The sequence below is a fragment of the Malaclemys terrapin genome, chromosome 17 (genome assembly GCF_027887155.1).
Source record: "Malaclemys terrapin pileata isolate rMalTer1 chromosome 17, rMalTer1.hap1, whole genome shotgun sequence".
Taxonomy (NCBI): Eukaryota; Metazoa; Chordata; order Testudines; family Emydidae; genus Malaclemys; species Malaclemys terrapin.
Genome location: NC_071521.1, coordinates 5,045,835 through 5,064,457, shown reverse-complemented (window position 1 = coordinate 5,064,457; position 18,623 = coordinate 5,045,835). Strand labels below are relative to the sequence as shown.

The 18,623-nt window shown below is 46.7% G+C and overlaps 1 protein-coding gene across 6 annotated transcripts in view; it reads left to right on the top strand.

Annotated features, from left to right (window-relative positions):
• The window catches only part of DAB2IP (DAB2 interacting protein), a 407,650-nt gene that overhangs the window by 55,227 nt on the left and 333,800 nt on the right, over window positions 1–18,623 (top strand). For all 6 annotated transcript variants that reach the window (XR_008442606.1, XM_054007198.1, XM_054007200.1 and 3 more), the window contains exons 3-4: window positions 5,346–5,614; window positions 5,759–6,409. Coding sequence is in view for 4 of the 6 variants with exons in the window: in XM_054007198.1 (XP_053863173.1) it covers window positions 6,152–6,409 (258 nt within the window). In the remaining 2 variants the exon portion in view is untranslated. The remainder of the gene's footprint in view (window positions 1–5,345; window positions 5,615–5,758; window positions 6,410–18,623) is intronic.

Here is an 18,623-nt window from a genome sequence, read left to right as displayed (position 1 = left end):
TGACAAGAATCAACTCAAAAAGAAAATCATTTTTTGGAAAATGAGGAGGTATTGCATATAAAACCCCAGAAGGGGATGATGCACTCTATTATCATTGAAACAAAATGAAATTGTCAAAACAACAAAAGCAGAAGCCACTGTGGTTCACCAGGGACCATATGGGACAGAAATAAAGAACATGCAAATGAGAGCATTATTAAATAAAAGTGAAGGCGGCTTAAAAATAATTAGAAAAGCCAAAATGAAAAATGAGCATCAAGCAGAGCAAGAATTTCCAGCTAAGGTACATTAGAAAGGGTCCGTAAGCGCAGCTCCTGGGCAGCTAGTGAACGAGATTTGTCATCGCTGTTGAAGAAAGATCCGGGGGAGGCTGGAAATGAAGGCTCAAGAACGACTGGAGGTATTAATTATTTTTTGCATCAGTCTGGCAATGGGGAGGGAGAGCATTTGCCGGCATCAGGAAGCAGATTTTGGTGAGAATTGGAAGCAATACAGTGCATATCCCACAGCTATTATTTATGGGCTCAGGAGCTTTGAAAATAGATAAGGAAACAGAACTTGAAACCCATAAGGCCAAATTCTGGTCCCATTGACCTCAGTAGCAAAATTCCCATTGGTTTCAACAGGACCAGGTTTTGGCCCCATATCTCAGTGTTGAGTGAAAGGAAGGAGAAACTGGAGAAGTTTCAGTAGTTATTTACTTACATGTTCACTGAGAAGCCTATTTTCCTAGGGTAATATTAAGCTGTGTAAAGGGCCAGCGCAGCCTAAACCTTACTGTGATTCCACAGGGGCACAGGCCTTTGCTGGCCTTCTGCAGCACATGGATGAATTTCACTCCCTGTTATAGACCAAATGGAATCCCCACAGATCAAACACGGTCACCCCACAACCAGATCCAGAGTAGGGAGCTGGCCCTCAATCTGAAACGGCCCAAACCAGATCCAGCTCGCCTCACCCTCTGGAGAAGTTTGTACTTCGGGTGGAAATGTGCAGATGCAGCGCATCTGTTATGGGGTGAGCTGCACCTGTAAGAGGTTAGAGCCCCAAGCTCTGGCTGGTGCCTGAGTCAGGTGACCCAGGGTCACGTGATGACAATCTGAAGATGGTGCTGCCAATAAAATGGGCGGCCTGGTCCCACAGAAAGGGAGAGCTGCAGGCAGTTGGAAAGCTCTCCTGCAGCAGAACCAGTAGGGTGACTGGCAGTGGAAGCTTGCTGTGATTTAAGCTGGCTCTTGGGGAGAGAGAGCTGCAAGGAGGCCTGCAGGGTCTTCTAGGAGGCTATCCAGGTGATGGTGGCCCAGAGAAAATGGTTTAAGAGAGCCAGGAAGCTTTCAGCTTGAGCCCTGATACAAGAGCCAAAAGGATTTGGGGTGAGAAGCTCTGCTATGGGGGCTAAAGAACCTTCTGAGCACAGCTAAGGGATTGTTTGGTTCAGGGAAGGGCCAGTTGGTAGCAGGAAAAGGGAGGGAACCTGCAGCCTTGTTCTGCTAAGCCCCATGCTGCAAATCACACAAGCTACCTGTTAAAAGGAACTTGCATAGAATGACATGTGCCTGGAAGGGCCAAAGGAAGTGATTATATCCTGGAACCAAAATGGTTTTAAAAAACAGCCCCCATGAGGGAGAATGTTATTGAAAATGCCTGGGTGCATGCAAACTGATTAATTGAAGGAGAAACTGCAGTGCAGATGCATGTCCCAACAGATTCAGCTGAGCTGACTCTAGACATGGAGGAGGCTACCGCAGCATGCTTGGACGCGTGAGGCTACAATGTGCTTTCTGGAGGTGAAATGCCTCCCAGGCCTTCAACTAGGCAGCCTGATTCTGTCCCACTCTCAAAGCAGAGCTGTGGTTAAAACCATAAGAACAGCCACACTGGGTCAGACCAAAGGTCCATCTACCCCAGTATCCTGTTTTCTGAAAGTGGCCAATGCCAGGTGCCCCAGAGGGAATGAACAGAACAGGTAATTACCAAGTGATCCATCCCCTGTCGCCCTTTCCCAGCTTCTGGCAAACAGAGGCTAGGGACATCCTGGCTAATAGACATTGATGGACCTATCCTCCATGAACTGTATCTAGTTCTTTTTTTAACCCTGTTATAGTATTGGCCTTCACAACATCCTCTGGCAAGGAGTTCCACAGGTTGACTGTGTGTTGTGTGAAGAAATACTTCTTTTTGTTTGTTTTAAACCTGCTGCCTATTAATTTCATTTGGTGACCCCTAGATCTTGTGTTATGAGAAGGAGTAAATAACACTTCCTTATTTACTTTCTCCCCACCAGTCATGATTTACCCTATGATAGAGCTCTATCATATCCTCCCTTAGTCATCTCTTTTCCAAGCTGAAAAGTCCCAGTCTTATTAATCTCTCCTCATAGGCAGCCGTTCCATACCCCTAATAATTTTTGTTGCCCTTTTCTGAACTTTTTCCAATTCCAATATATCTTTTTTGAGATGGGGCGACCACATCTGCATGCAGTATTCAAGATGTGGGCGTACCATGGATTTATAGAGAGGCAATATGATATTTTCAGTCTTATTATTTATCCCTTTCTTAATGATTCCTAACATTCTCTTCGCTTTTTTGACTGCCGCTGCACATTGAGTGGATGTTTTCAGAGAACTATCCACAATGACTCCAAGATCTTTCTTGAATGGTAACAGTTAATTTAGACCCCATCATTTTATATGTATAGTTGGGATTATATTTTCCAATGTGCATTACTTTGCATTTATCAACATTGAATTTCATCTGCCATTTTGTTACCCAGTCACCCAGTTTTGAGAGATCCTTTTGTAGCTCTTCGCAGTCTGCCTGGACTTAACTATTTTGAACAATTTTGCATCATCTGTAAATTTTGCCACCTCACTGTTTATCCCTTTTTCCAGATCATTTATGAATATACTGAGATGGTAACAGTACAGTACAGACCATTGGGGGACACCACTGTTTACCTCTCTCCATTCTGACCTATCTTTTAACCAGTTACCAATTCATGAGAGGACCTTCCCTCTTATTCCACGACAGCTTACTTTGCTTAAGAGCCTTTGGTGAGGGACCTTGTCAAAGGCTTTCTGAAAATCTAAGTATACTATATCCACTGGATCCCCCTTGTCCACATGCATGTTGACTACTCTCAAAGAATTCTAGTAGATTGGTGAGGCATGATTTCCCTTTACAAAAACCATGTTGACTCTTCCCCAACAAATTATGTTAATCTATGTGTCTGACAATTTTGTTCTTTACTATAGTTTCAATCAGTTTGCCCGGTACTGAAGTCAGGCTTACCAGCCTGTAATTGCCGGGATCACCTCTGGAGTCCTATTTAAAAATTGGCATCACATTAGCTATCCTCCAGTCATTTGGTACAGAAGCTGATTAAAATGATAGGTTACAGACTACAGTTAGTAGTTCTGCAATTTCACATTTGAGTTAAAAGCCATATGAGTTAAAAGCCATAAGAGAGCACACAGTATGGTAGCGTTGGAGTCTGGAGAAATATCCAGGCTTCGGGGTGAGTCCCTGCACCTTTTCCCCTGCGCTAGGTCTGGAGGACAGTCAGCACACAGCATCCAAATGGCCAACAGCCCCTTCTGTGACACAGGGCCGGCTCCAGGCACCAGCTTGCCAAGCAGGTGCTTGGGGCGGCCACTCTGGAGAGGGGTGGCATGTCCTGCTATTCGGTGGCAATTCGGCGGACGGTCCCTCACTCTTGCTCGGAGCGAAGGACCTCCCGCCGAATTGCCACCGCAGATCGCGATCGCGGCTTTTTTTTTTTTTTTCCAGCTTGGGGCGGCAAAAACCCTGGAGCTGGCCCTGGTGTGACATGTTCATTGCCTGGCTCTTACACAGTAGCAGCTGGTAAAGGAATGTACCTCAGTAGGGTAGGTTGAAGGGGTTAAAACCCCCACATAATTGCATTTAAGATTTTCTCTGTGATTTCCCACCCACCTCCCTTTTCCCCCTACTGGATTTCATAGTAATGATGATTAAGCAATTGTGTGAACGTTTGCAAAATGGCTATGAGGGTATTGTAGAAAAGTAATTGCAAAACAGCTGAAAAGCAGGGTCGAGGAAGGGGGCATGCACAACCAGACAGGGTCATCTCCTGTAAGAGAGCATTCTCAGATGAAGAGAGCTGACAGTCTCAATCAAAATAAACCCTTCATCCTTGCAAAGGGAAACATCCCATACGGGGCACAGGGAGAGTAAAAAATCAGGAATCTGGGCGGGAAAGGGGCAAAACTCCCCCAAGGAATATTCTCTCTCGTTATCCTGCTTTTTGTGCCATCCAAGAAAGTGACAGATCTTAACTTTCTCTTGATGAGCTCTTCCTGTGTCTGTTTGGCAGCCCACCCTCGCAGTGAGGTTTTTTAAATCAGAACCACTGGGGGACAGAAGGGGGGAGAACTAAGTGAGAAATCAAACTTGATTAGGTGCAAAATCCTTGAAATGTAAAGAGACCTGCTCTAAAAGAGAAAGGAACCTGAGACACTCTCTGAGATGTGCTGTAGGTGACAGGCAGACAAAGAGGCCATGGAGAGCTGTTGCAGGCACAAGGAGCAGTAGATGAGAGAGAACTGAATGAATTCTGAGAGGTACAGTGAGTGGAAGACTGGTGAGTCCACAGGCGCTGGCAGGGGAAAGCTATGTGGAGAAGTAATTGCTAACAATGGAGAGAGACTAGTTTATTTGGGTGGAGTGTGGACAGGTTTTGGATACTGGGTTGGGCGGGGACGGGGACTGAAGAGCACAAAAGTGAAACTTGCTTGGAAATGGCATGTGCCCCCATGTGCTAGGGGTGCTATGCTGCTCTAAGGGTCGTCTTTTGGATGAACCATAAAACCAAAATCCTGACCACTTCTGGTCATTAAAGTTCCCAGGACGTTTCTTGTTAGGATTCAAGTGTTAGATACACTCCAGTGTGGCTAGTTATATTTTTGCCTTCCTAAATTTCCCCTTTTCTTCAATTGAGTGTAGGGGTGGTCTTCATTTCCTGTGCTAGGTTGTAGTGCACTTTTGTGCACGGAAACAAGCATCTGAAAAGTGTTTTGGAATCCGAAAAGGTGTTATCCATGTCAGATGGTTGGCCAAACCCTGTAGTCCTTACTGAGTCAGCGTTCCTAGTGGCCTGTAGAACTGGATCCAATAGTCTGATTATTTTACTATTCCTAAACAAGAAAGAGCATAGGAAAAGTGACTGTGAAATCAAATGTAAGAGACAACAAAGGGAGAGAACAACAGAGGTACATCCGAAAAAAAGGCTTTGTAGAACTATTTTGTGTGAAATGAACTGGACACATGAGAAGATTTCATCTCTCTCTCACGTTTCTCTCCTTTAGTGCCCAATCAATGACAAAGCAACAAACAGAAAAGCTATTTTGAGATCTTCGCTTCTTGGTCTGGGGTTGTCACATAAAGCGAGACAAATATGGAATAACATAGCCCAAAAAGGCTACTGAAGTGAAGAGCATCGTTGATCTGGAAGGAAAACTGTCTGAATTCCTAAACAAAGAGAGAGGGATCTGCAGGAAATGGCAAATGGACCAGAGAACAGCTCAGTGCAAGCAACCCAGCAGCCTATGAGGTTTCAGAACACATCTAATTCTAGGTGAGGTGGCATGTGCATAAATATTGTGTTGGATTTTTCCTCCATAAACAATGTGTGTTTGTATATGTGTCTATAGAACGTGCATATGTAAAGCTATATTTCCTTTCATTAGCAAATTCTCTAGCTGTGTGCCCTATCTTGCAGGGACCCAAGACTCCAGAGGGGGAAGAAATCTGGATGCAAGTTTTCTCTTCCAGTCCCACATCTGAGTTGCCAACTCAGCCTCCACCCAAAATGCAAGGCCCTGAGTAAGATACTTGCATTGGTTGTATCTAAGGCACATTTTGGGTGATGTAAGTGATCAGTCGCAAACAAATCAGAAAACCTCTTATGAAGGATAGTAACACAAATCTACATGAATGAATGGTCTACCCAGAGATCTGGGCACCCTGATGCCAATTGGAGAAACAAAAACAATAATTAGCACTAGCCCCATAACAGAAAACAAACAACATAGGAGGGAAGAAGAAGATGAAATGGGAAGGGATTTATATAATATACCCTCCCACAGGGCTATTTCTCCTATAGTTGTTCAGGATGTATGAATTGGCTTGGCTGGACAGTTATTCGAGCCTGAACCTTCACCCAGAACTCAGACTAAACCTCTGCCTAACTTCAAAGAAACTTCAGTTAATTTTCTATTTCCACTGTTGGATGGAAGCACCGAATGCCAGACACAGCTATTCTCATGGCTATTCCAGCCCAATGCAGGCAGGAAGTAACCAGCTTCTCTTCATCACAGAGCGTGCTCTGATGATACCTCCAACCCAGTTCTGGGAGTCCCTTGTGGTTCTGGTAAGTATCCAAATGTATGGATGGGTGCCTCTGTGGACTGAATCTTCCCTTGCTATTTATTGTTCATGCTTTCATTAATATTATCCCATTACCTTAGTGGCTGCTGTGTTTATCTAGTCATCCTATTGTCAAATAGCAACCCATCCATTAGGACTGACCATCCCTCAAGCAAACATGAATTTGTTGCTGATGGATCCTGAGTGTGGCGAAAGCTGCTGCAGATTTTTCTAAATGGAAAAATCTCCTTCCTGTTCCAAGGAGATAAATGCAAAAAAATAGTTAGGAATCTCTAAAGTCAACTAAGGTGAAATCTCAACAGACAGCTCACTAAATTGTGCACAACTCTCTGCATGTTGCAAACCTTTTGTTATCTTTGCTCAGGAGTCCGTTTGATTTTATTTTCCTCCCTTAAATTGTGACTAGGACTCCACCAAAGGTGTTCAAAGATATTTACCTCAGGATTGTTGTGTACAGTATCAAGAGATAGCATTTCCCTCCAGCTGTCCTGGCTTTAACTCTGCCCCCACAGCATTATTCATTTTCCCATCTTAGAGCTGGAGCTTATTTCTCCTCAGCCACATCCAACTGTTTTGTGGCATCCTGCACAGCATATATTTAATGTCCAGTCCTCCCAAAGCTGTAATGGCATTTCTCACTCACGCTTTCTGTGAGCCTGTCTCTCTGAGGGATGGGGCTACCATGAGAATGAGTACTTTGGCAGAGGAAGCTTGCTCAAAGCTTCTGATGAGGAAATCTGAGTCCGACAGAGGCTGGTACTTGATCTCTCCTTGTTTGCTCTGTCTCTTGGTCTACCTGAAGTGCACTTCTGAGGCAGAATCATTTCAGGGCCTTCTTTCTCTCCAGACTCAGAAGCTGAAGATGGTGCAGGGAGGCAGGTAGGTGCCAGTTTGTGGGTGTGATAGATATAAACCCTCTCTGCTCCAGAGGGAATATTTATAAACTACATCTTGCAGAAGAAACCTTATAGAACATATAATGAGCAAGACATGCTAGACCCTGACTTCTTTCACACAGATGCAGCCATGCTATCTCTCCACTGCAGGGCTTCCTGCATTTCACTCACCCAATCAAACAAATGCCCCTCTGATGCCATCTTTCCAGGAGGAGATGGGCTTGGCTGTGTTCTGGGTGGAGTAATGTCACCTCAGCTCCAGAAGGGGTTCTACCAAGGTGTCATCACCCAGCTCAGAGAAATCTAAGTCATGTTCCCTTCATCCTTGTTGTTGTGCCTTTCACGGCTGTTGATTTAACAGTGCCATGCCTTCCATCTCTCTAGCGGAAGGATCCATGCAGGGCAGCTGCTCCTTTGACTATGCAAAGCACATTCCAGTCAGGGGACCCAGCTGCACAGGATTCCATGGAGGGCTCAGGCACTGCATTGAACAGCCCAGCAGCCACAATGGAGGACCCTGGAGACGCATATGGTCACATTCATGCACCTAACCCGAAGAGTGAGCAGGAGAGACTCAGCAAGCCCTTGCCTCTAAGACTAGGGCTTTCCAAAATTCCTAGGTGCACCTGATCCCAAACACGTGCCTAAGCTGCCATCAGTTCGCATTGAGGCAGCAGGACTCTTCCCCCAGCTAAAGTAACCGCAGGCACTTTGTGTCCCAATTTGTCCCTGAGTCATGATCCAAACAGACAGTGATCAGGCAGGAGTCCAGCCAAAGTGGGGCTGCGGTGTGAGGTTCGGGGGGGGGGGGGGAGGAGAATCACCCTTGTGCCTCTCACCCAGGGCAGGATCAGCAGCATCTTACTGGGAGGAGGCCCTTGCTGTCACCTGTGGCTTTGAGAAGTTGCCAGGTGATGTCAATGCTTTTGCCCACTCAGTTCGGGCTGCTTTCTCTGTGGATTGTTATGCAGCCCTTACAAAAGAGAAGGCTATGATGACACCCCCAGTAACCTTGGCAAAGTGTTTTGTTAAGTAGTTCTGTGCTTCGCTGTGTTTTCAGCTCATATGCATTCATCACTCCCTCCTACGTATGAATTTACATTTCTAAGCAAGACTGTGCGGTGGCGGGCAGCAGTAGCATCATGCTGATCTTTTACACTGGCTAATGATTGAATCAAACACCAGGCAAAGAAGTGTACTGCACTCTCTCTACAGAAGGGGAGAACCAAACCAGAGCCTTTTCCTCACTCCTTTCTCCTGGTCACGCAGCCTGATATTTTCTCCTTGTTTTCAATAATGGCGAGCTCTCCATTCCTGCTCCTTTCCGCACACATGCTGTGGCTGGGCATGGGGTGGCACGCTGAGAACAGACTGGCAGCACTCGGTGTCTGTGCATGTGCTAACACCTCACGTGCAATTGCAGCCCAGTTCTCCATGTTGGATTCTTACTGTAGCTGGTCTCAAGGAAGAGCACTTAGTTACCTGCTTCAGCAGAAGCACCTGGCTGACATCGCTGTTACCATGGGCAAAACTCACGCCTGGGTAACGGGGTTTAATTCATTACTGCTGGCAAGTGCGTTGGAATCCGTACCTGGCTGGTGCAATAGCCATGGAAAATAATATTACACTTAATTTTGTTAATGCCATTCTAGTTGGAGTGCTGTCTCCATAATAGTGCATCTTGTGGCATAGGAATACCTGTTCTAGTCACATAATTGAGCTGAAACAACAGAACCACAGCCCCAGTTACTCTTCTGTTATAAATATAGGTTGAGAGATTCCAGAAACAAGAAACAATATTTACATAATGCAGCTTTTCATCTATCATCTGGGGACCACGGTAAAGACCCTCTCTCATTATACACCGTAGACCATTACACTTATACTGTACCCATTGTACACTGCACTTAGGAGTGTCTAGTGATTAAAGCACAGGAACTGGGAGTCAGGATTCCTGGCTCTGAAATTAAGGTCATGTGTGTGACCTTGGACAACTCATTTCACTTTTGTGCCTCAGTTTCCCAACTGAAATGGGGATATTTACCCAGTGTGCAGGGGTTTTGCAAGGTTTAATTCATGCTTGTAACACTTTGTTGGGTCCTTGGATTATTAATTAGACATGTGTATCTCATAATAGCAGAATGATCAGTTACCAGGTGAAATATAAAACTACCAACACCTACCTTGAGGTGTCTGTTCATGTCTGGAGGAGGAGAGGTTGTCACCAGAGCCCTGGTGCCTCTGCATGTTTGTACATACACATGTTCCCTGGTAACCTTTTCCTATAGCTCTTGTAAGAGGCAGGCAGTAAAGAAAAGGAAATTCGCATAGAACTTACCATCTTTTGTGTCACAGATCTACCTGCTAAATGTGACCTTTAGGGACTCTACATAATATACTGAGCACTGGACCAAATTAATCCCTGCTGTAAATCCACTGAGTGCAAAGGAATTCCACTGGGGTCAGTTTGGTCCCCTATTAGTAATATGCTACTTTACACTTACAGTACATAGTGGTTCTCAGCTGTAGAGCTCAAAGCGCCATACCAAGAGGAGCAAGTGCTGTTATCCCCACGTGACTGATTAGGAAACATCCACAGAGGTGAAGTGACCGGCGAGTCAGTGCCAGCTCTGCAAAGGAAACCCATCTCTCTTGATTCCTAGTGCCAGGGCCTTGGTGTGAAATGATGACTAGGAGGAGCAGTGACTTGTCAGTTAATGAAGATGTCTGGCTCTGTTATGGCGAGAAATGTGAGTTAACCAGTAAGTGACTACACATTCCTTCTTATAAATCAGTTACGGGGGACTGCCTCATGCTCAAATGTGACTGGACTCCAGTACAAAAAAGGGTGAAAAACTCCATGCAGACATTAGGCGATTATATCTAATTTCCTTCATTCAGTCACTCTGTCTCAAAATGGCCTTCTAGGGAAGGGAACAGATACTCTGATTAGGCCTAGCCAGAATATATTTAATTTCTATTTGAAACACTCCTTCCCTGCATAGTCAGCTAGCCAAACTCCAGGCTGAATGTTGTATGGAATCTCCTAGGTATTCTGGAGAATACGCTAACTAGGCCTCTGTTCTCAAACTCATTAGTACCATGTGTGTGGCTCCTTTCCTAGCATTCGGTCCAGAAAAAACTCTGACTGTGTAAGCTATTTGACTGTGTGAAAATCACTTCTCTTCTTCATTTTTGCAGTTTCTCCATCCACTGCCTGAGTAATTAATCTCCCTTGTGATCAAAGTCCCAGCCTTCCAACTGGCACCTTATCTTCAAAATCATGGCATGAGCTAGTTTTCCTAACTGCCCTAGGTCTTTAGCTATGCTTTAAATTAAGAGCACCTGACAACTGCTCCAAACTGTCTGCTGCATTGGCCAAAATATTGACATCATTCCTCTTGGCAGATAGAGGATTAACCCTTGCTAGGACCACCTCTAGGGATGAGTAAAATGAGAATGAAATTCAGTTCTCAAATAGAATTTTGCTGGTGTCTAGATAACCATTACTTTTCATTGTCCCCTTCTCTGCATTGCCATGCTCTGGATCGCAGTGAAAACGATGACATATGGTGACTGAGGCTCTATTCGAGATACTTCAGGCCTTGCCAGAAGTGGGAAGTACTGTTAATAACATAAATTTCCTTACAGTGCTGCTTCTAGCCCATGTTTGCTGACTGGAGAGAATCAGCTAAGCAGCCTAACTTTTAGGGTATGTCCATACAAACAACCAGACTGCAGCGAGCTGGTGTGCGAATGCACCCTGCACTAGCCTGCCACGCTCTAACTGTCATAGAATCATAGAATATCAGGGTTGGAAGGAACCTCAAGAGGTCATTTAGTCCAACCCCCTGCTCAAAGCAGGACCAATTCCCAACTAAATCATCCCAGCCAGGGCTTTGTCAAGCCTGACCTTAAAAACCTCTAAGGAAGGAGATTCCACCACCTCCCTAGGTAACCCATTCCAGTGCTTCCCCAGCCTCCTAGTGACAAAGTTTTTCCTAATTTCCAACTGAAATCTCCCCCACTGCAACATATGGTTGCAGTGCTCATTTGATGCACCTCCTAGTCATAGACTTCAGTGTTACAGAAATAAACTGTGTACATCAGCTAATGTAATTGAAATTGCAAAATACTTCCGTAACAATCACTTTGCACGTGGACCCTGCTGCCGCGCACTAACAGTTTGTTAATGCACTTTGAGATGGTTCCATTTCTTATTTGAATCAAACCTGAATTTGGAACTTCTTCATTTTACTTCAGTATGCACCAATTACTGATGAATTTTGCCTTCCCCTCGCCATAAACCCTGGTATTTTTGTATTCCAAGCCCTCCTCCACGCCTCTGCAATGGCTTTGACTAATGATATGTTCATCCTTGAAAACACAAGTTCAGTTCAGCAACTAGAAAGCTTCTTTATTATTTGAACAGAAGAAATGGACTTTTCTCCCAGTCTTCCTTTGTTTTATAGTCACATAACCGCCTGCAATGATAACCAATGACTAAATTCCTTAGGAATCTAGGACAGGACAGGCCAAACCCAGCCCACACCTGTTGGCCAGTGTGGTGTGGAGTGGTGCATCTGCTATACTTTTCTCTTCCCAGCATTAGTGCCCAAAGAGCACTTGGGAACTGTGTGTGAGAACGCAGGGCATGGAATAATGGCTTTCCCAACATTCACACTCTCTCCTTTTGGCTTGTATGCAATGAAACCACATAGGGCAGAACAGGGCAGAGGGACAGATTAGATTTTACAGGAGAGAGCGCTCCAGTGAAACATAGCGCAGCGTATGTGACCATTTTTCACACACCAGGTTTAATCCTGCTCTCATTGGTTTCAACTAGAGTAGGGCTGAGCCTGTTTGTTCTGCTTTAAACAAAGGGATGGGAACAGTTTCTTGGTCTTGGCCAATCTTGTGCTCACAGTTTTCATTGATTCAAGCTGTGCAGCAGCACCCAGATTGGCTGCCACGCTCTTTGATCTCTAATAGCCTCTGGCTACAAGTACATGGGCTGCCTTTGGCATTCAATCTGCCGTGAAAGCATAGAGCAGTCAAGCCCTTAGTCCACAGCCAAGGGATCTTTCTCCTAGAGAGGTGTGGTCAGTAGGGGTCAGGGCCAAGACTACTCCAGAAATCGATCTCCTGAAGTCATGGTGTCTATTCCCATGGTGCCAGCTCAGCTACCTCAGGAATCCATATCACTCTATCGTCAGACAAGTTCACAGGCTTCCCATTCATTCAAGGATCCAGTTCAAAACCCCCCTCCTTGTCTTTGCTCTTCCTTTCTATGCTCCACGAACTAATCTAGAACTAGCTTCCTCTCTGTATATTCCTACGCAACTTTGTCACAGTTGGTGCAATCCCATGCAACTTTGTTATGGTGTGTTTAAGAGTCTTCTCTCCATCTGCTGCCATTTGGTAGCCTCCCTGAACCCTCTGCCTCATGATCCTTCCATAAATCAGCTAAAATAATCTCCCTTGACTTGACTGTGTAAGTTCTTGCTGCCTCTCTCCTAAAAGTTATTGTTTAGTCCTGCAAATCCTGTTGGGGTGACATGAATGCAAAACACTCTGCCAAGTAAAGCTTCATTGTATGTGGCGTTTTCCTGGCTGAGCACATCCACTGTGACTACACGGGCAATTGAGAGTGCGACTCCAGCTTCTGCTGCCAGCTCCCAGGCGCTCAGCAACATGGGAGAGAAGAGACAGGGCATTGCAAGGCTGAATAACTTTTGGATCCTGATCGTAGGCAGCAGGGCTGGGAAAGACCCATGGAAACTTCACAGCCAAAACTGCATAAATCATGCTTTGCTGTAGAGTGGGGCCCTAGATAATTAAAAGCTTTGTTGGGAAATTTCCTCCATGCAGTTAAAGTATCCGGAGATTTTTTTGAATTCGCATCCTTGTCAGAATATCTTGTATCTGTCCTGTTCAAAACAGGAGTTCGGTGGCTGGTGCGAGGTTGGACTTTGGGGGGTCATCATTGTCTGAGGTACAGTACTTTGCTGCTCATGCAATTTGGGGAGGGAAGGGGGTAGCATGTTGCAGCTGCATTCCTGGAACCTGGGCTGGGTGTAAGGCGAGCATTTGGCTCTGCTCCATTGTGATGTTTTCTCAATTACAGTGTAAAGAGTGGACATTACCCCTGCTTCAGGTAGTTATAGAGGAGAGATGAATCCAAGCTGTGAAGTCCTGATCTTCCCTTACCCAAATTCGGGGGGGGGGGGAAAGGGGGTGAATCTAGGGGTTTTGTTCAGTCTCAGTTCTGTAATACAGCAAGGAAACTCATCATTAGCTAATGGCTCCAGTTCTGCCTTCATTGCCTTGGCACCTGTCAGCCCTTTGGGTCTTCTTAAATCTCAGTCTGTGGGCTTGGGGCTGGTTTATTCCTGCCTCACTGCAGTGAGAACAAGGTCTGGGCCTGTTCTTTCACAAAGGGAACAAAATGTCTCAAATGTGTCTCCGAAAAGCAGTTGGGTGCACTGTGCATCAGCGCTGCTGCACCATGGAGGATCTCAGAGCGGGAGTCGTTCCTCTCACTGAGCTCCGGGTCTGCTCGAGTGCTGCTTAGGGCCCTGTGAGCTCCGGGACAGTGTTTGTAGGGTTACCATTCGTCCGGATTTACCCGGACATGTCCTCCTTTTTGTGCTAAAAATAGCGTCCGGGGGGAATTTGTAAAGCACTCACAATGTCCGGGATTTCCCCCCTCCCCCGGAGCGGCTGGGAGGGCTGCAGGAAAGTCCCGGGCTGGACTCCGGAGCAGCTGGAGAGGAGCTCCGCCCTGCATTCTGAGCAAGTGTCTCAGCACAAAGTGCAGCCCTCCCCTTTTGCAACTGGGAGCGGTTACTGCCATGCAGCGTAGCAAAACGGGAGCGAGAGCACTTTGTGCTGATACAAGGGCAGCTCTCCCCTGCAACCCGGTCCGGGCCAGGGACCGGGTTTTGTTGTGCAGGGCCAGGGACCGGGTTTTGTTGTGCTGGGGAGCTTAGCCACGTGTCCGGCTCGCACAGAGCCCAACACCCTGTTCTGAGCAGCAGGGTAAGGGGGGCAGGAGAAGGGGCAGGGAGGTTCTGGAGGGGGCAGTCAAGAAACGGGGGGGGGCTTTTTGGGGGGAGTGGAGAAAGTTTTGGGCAGTCAGGGTACAGGTAGGGGGTAGGGTCCTGGTGGGCAGTTGGGGGGGGGTCTTAGGAGGGGGCAGTTAGGGGACAAGGAACAGGGAGTCTTAGGTAGAGGGTGGGGTTCTGGAGGGAAGTTAGGAGCAGGGGTCCCAGGAGGGGGCAGTCAGGGGACAAGGAGCGGGGGGGTAGGGGGCTGGGAGTTCTGGGGGGGAGCTGTCAGGGGGCAGGAGTGGGGAGAGGGATCGGAGCAGTCAGGGGACAGGGAGCAGAGGGGTTTAGATGGGTTGGGAGTTCTGGGGGGGGCTGTCAGGGGGCAGGAGTGCGGAGAGGGATCGGAGCAGTCAGGGGACAGGGAGCAGAGGGGTTTAGATGGGTTGGGAGTTCTGGGGGGGAGCTGTCAGGGGGCAGGAGTGGGGAGAGGGATCGGAGCAGTCGGGACAGGGAGCAGAGGGGTTTAGATGGGTTGGGAGTTCTGGGGGGGGCTGTCAGGGGGTGGGGAGTGGTTGGATGGGGCGTGGGAGTCCCAGGGGTCTGTCTGGGGGTGGGGGTGTGGATAAAGGTTGGGGCAGTCAGGGGACAAGAGGCAGGGAGGCTTAGATAGTCCTGGGGGGCAGTTAGGGGCAGGGGTCCCAGGAGGGGGTAGTCAGGGGACAAGGAACGGGGGGAGGGTTGGGAGGTCAGGGGGGGGCGGGAAGTGGGAGGGGCTAGGGCGGGGCTTCTCCCGTCCTCTTTTTTGCTCGCTGAAATATGGTAACCCTAGTGTTTGTCATGAAGGTCTGAAGAAGAGAGGATTTCAAACTGTGACTGTTGTGGGGCTGGACAGAATGTGCTGGTGATTGATGTGGGGGGGAGGGGCTGTCTGTCTGCAGACACTGGTTAGGGAGAGATGGGAACTCCATGGATCCCCAAGCCTCTCCCAACCCCTTCCCCAACCAGCCTCAGGATTTGTCAGGGCAGTGTGGAGAGAGCCAACAGATGTGTCAGTCGGATTAATACCCCTCTTCTGTCATGGATATGCAGGCCAGGATTTGGTCTTGACGACACACAGCAGGTAGAGGAGAGTTAAGAGGCAGAATGGCATGTTCCCATAGTTGCAGGGATACTTTCCAGAGGATGTGGGCTGGGGGAAGGTGGAGAGAGGGAGGTTGCGTGGTCTACGTCAGTGAGTGGGAGAAGTAGAAAAGAGCAGTAAGGAGGGAAGCTGTGAGGAGCGTAGGGAATGTGGGAAGCTGGAGCGAGAATATAGGGTTTGCAGTAACATTATTTAGACCAAGGCAGAGATCATTAGTTAATAGGGGCCATATGCTTTGTGAAGCTTATCAGCAAATAAATGGGAATGTGAGGGGAGTTTTTGCTAATATGGCATAAGCCATGAGAACAGCAATGAAATGCTTCTCTGCAGGGTACAATTACAGTACAGTCACACCAACCTAGTACATACAGAGCTGTGTGTTTTTCTCCCTTCAGCCAGCCATTCATTTGTCCGCCTACAGCATCCAGCCCCGGGACTCAATAGCTCGGAAGCACTGGTTATACGAGTGTACAGCATGTGCTACTGAGGATTGCACCCCGCAGGAGCATTCAAACCTAGGGAGCCCACAGTATTTATCCAGTTTCAGAGTGCCACAGCTACAGCCTTACCTATTCCCAAGGGCACTAAATCAACTACAGACATGTAGAGCTATCCTTGCCTTAGACGAAGGCAGAAGCCTTACAGCAGGAGAAGGCAGGGTTTGCTTGATGTCTCAGGGGGAGTTTGAATTCTAGGATCCAAGTAAAAGGGACCCTGAAACTCTGGGATGCAGAATTGCCCCAGGTCCAATCGCTGCAGGATCCATTGCCTGAAATTCCAGTGGGGTTTGGGCAGCATGAAATTAGCTCTCTGCCAAGCAGCTTGGTACACACACACTGATTTGTTTATGTTAATATCGTTTTTCAGAGGAGGTCTTCGGGGCCAATGAACCATTTGTAACTCCCAAACAGACAGCAGGGGCCACGTAGCCCTTGTACCAAAATAAACATACTTTGCATTTTCCCTGGCATCATTCATCCAAAGAGCTTGAAGCACTTTACCAACCTCACTGTTGAAACTTCCCAGTGTCCTTGTGAGATAGGTATTACAGTACCCATGTTACTGATTGACTCGCTATGCCTCAGTTTTCCAATGTGAAATGGCTGAAGTCTCACCGTGGCTCATTGATACAGCCAGTATCAGAACGCAGGAGTTCTGATGACTAATCCTGTGATCTAACCATTAGACAACACTGCCTCAGTCAAGACAGGCTGCAGTTGCGCTGGACTAGCCTGCTGCATGATTTGAGCATAGCCTCTGCTCCCTTCTAATCCTGTTTGCATTAGGCTCTTTGAAGAGCCAATTTAGGAGTGGCTGCTGGCTTGCCAAGGGAGGTGAATATAGGTCACTGTAGAAGGTCCCTGCTGCAGCGTGTAGCAACTGCCCAGTGCTGTCATTGAGTTCCCTCCCTGCTCGACAGTGGCTGCTCTATTCAGTCTGCAAACAGCCTCCTTCCTTTCCAAGACAGTGCGTGGACCCGGGGGAACGGCAGAGTTCATTATAAACGGAGTCAGGGAGCAGGCTAGTGCTGGATGAGATCCAGCATTCCAAAAGATTGGAGTGGGGCACTCAATTTGTGTTTGAGTGGCAGAGGCTGGGCGCTGGCATTCCTCAAACCCTGCAGACCTTTCCTGTGGGTTTTGGTGTGATTCTCTGCTGCGCACACAGTCCTGTAGCAAACCTCACTCACTTTTTATTGTATCAGTTGTTTTCTTTATGCAGCAACATGAACTGGAAAACGCTCGCAGGTCCTGCTCTGAATGTGCTCCACTCTCAGCCAGCTCAGCCTAGTGATGCTGCTTTAACTTAGTCCGAGGTGGGGAGGGAGGGGGGAGAAAAAGGTTACTGCTACTTTAAATATAATGCATTAAGAGAATGCTGGAAAGGGGCCTGCATGCTGTAATACCCAGCCATCTAGTTGGAAAAGCAGCCAGATGTAATACAAAAGAAGAAACACAGCCTCTTATGGATGCAGCACTAATTCATAAATCAGGTGAATCAGCTTAGGCAACTGCTGTGATTTTATGCTCTGCTGCATGGAGAACTGCATGTTGGATGCTTTTATTTGAAGTAATGGAGCCAGATAATCCCTTGGACCAAGACAACTCCAATGGTAAGGAGTAGAAAACATACAAAAGAAAAGGGAGGAAGAGTGTCTGAGATACACATCCTACTTCAGGCAGGGTTAAGCATGTGTTTTTTACTATCGTCTGCATGGATCAGGTGGAGAGGATGGGGTAATGTACTTCACTTTATCTTAGAAATCTCTGTTTATGGGGAGGAAATGTTGGAGATAAACACACAGTCTGCTAAAAAGTGCAGGATACTGTAAGAAGCAATAGATCAAGCATAATCAGTGCTTTTTCTTATCAGCCTGTGTCCTAGACACTTTGCAGATAGAAGAGGAACTTACACACTACATTATGCAGTTTGGAGGAATTTTTGCCAATAAGAAAAGAATGCAACTTTGTACCTTCTGTTCTGTCAAACGGAGCATTCACAAACTCTATCTGCAGGAAGCTTTGCTAAAGGCAGTGCAGTGGGTAATTTAGTTAGGAAGATAAATTTAGATGGAGACCAGAGGAATTTACCCTGGAATTAAAGTCTATGGTTAAAACTGCAACCTTTCCCTGGATTTATAGCATTCCACATGCTGCATGTTATTGTGACTGGTACCTCGGAAGGCAGATGATCTGCATAACATTGGTGTGAAGTTGTTTGTCACTGCAAACCATTTTTCTCCTTTTAATAGAATGGATGGATTGCTTTGTGCGCTACAGTTTATTTGCCATTTTTTTTAAAGTTGTGTTTTTAAGATGATGATTTTAGAATAAATTCATTTCTGGCTTTTTAATGTGCATTTTTTACCTTTCTGGATACATTTTGAACTCTTCAGTCCCTGCTTTTTGCAAAAATATGGTTCAAAGGTTAATGGCAGATTTTCCTCGGTGTGCTCCCTGGGGAAAACTGAGTCCTCAAGTGAGAACCATCTGCAGTATTAATACCACAGTGGCCCTAAAATGGTGTGGAAGGAATGTAGTTAAGGGAATGAGGTAATATTTAAACTATGCAAGCAGTCAGCTGGCCAGATTTGGGTGGGCAATGGTG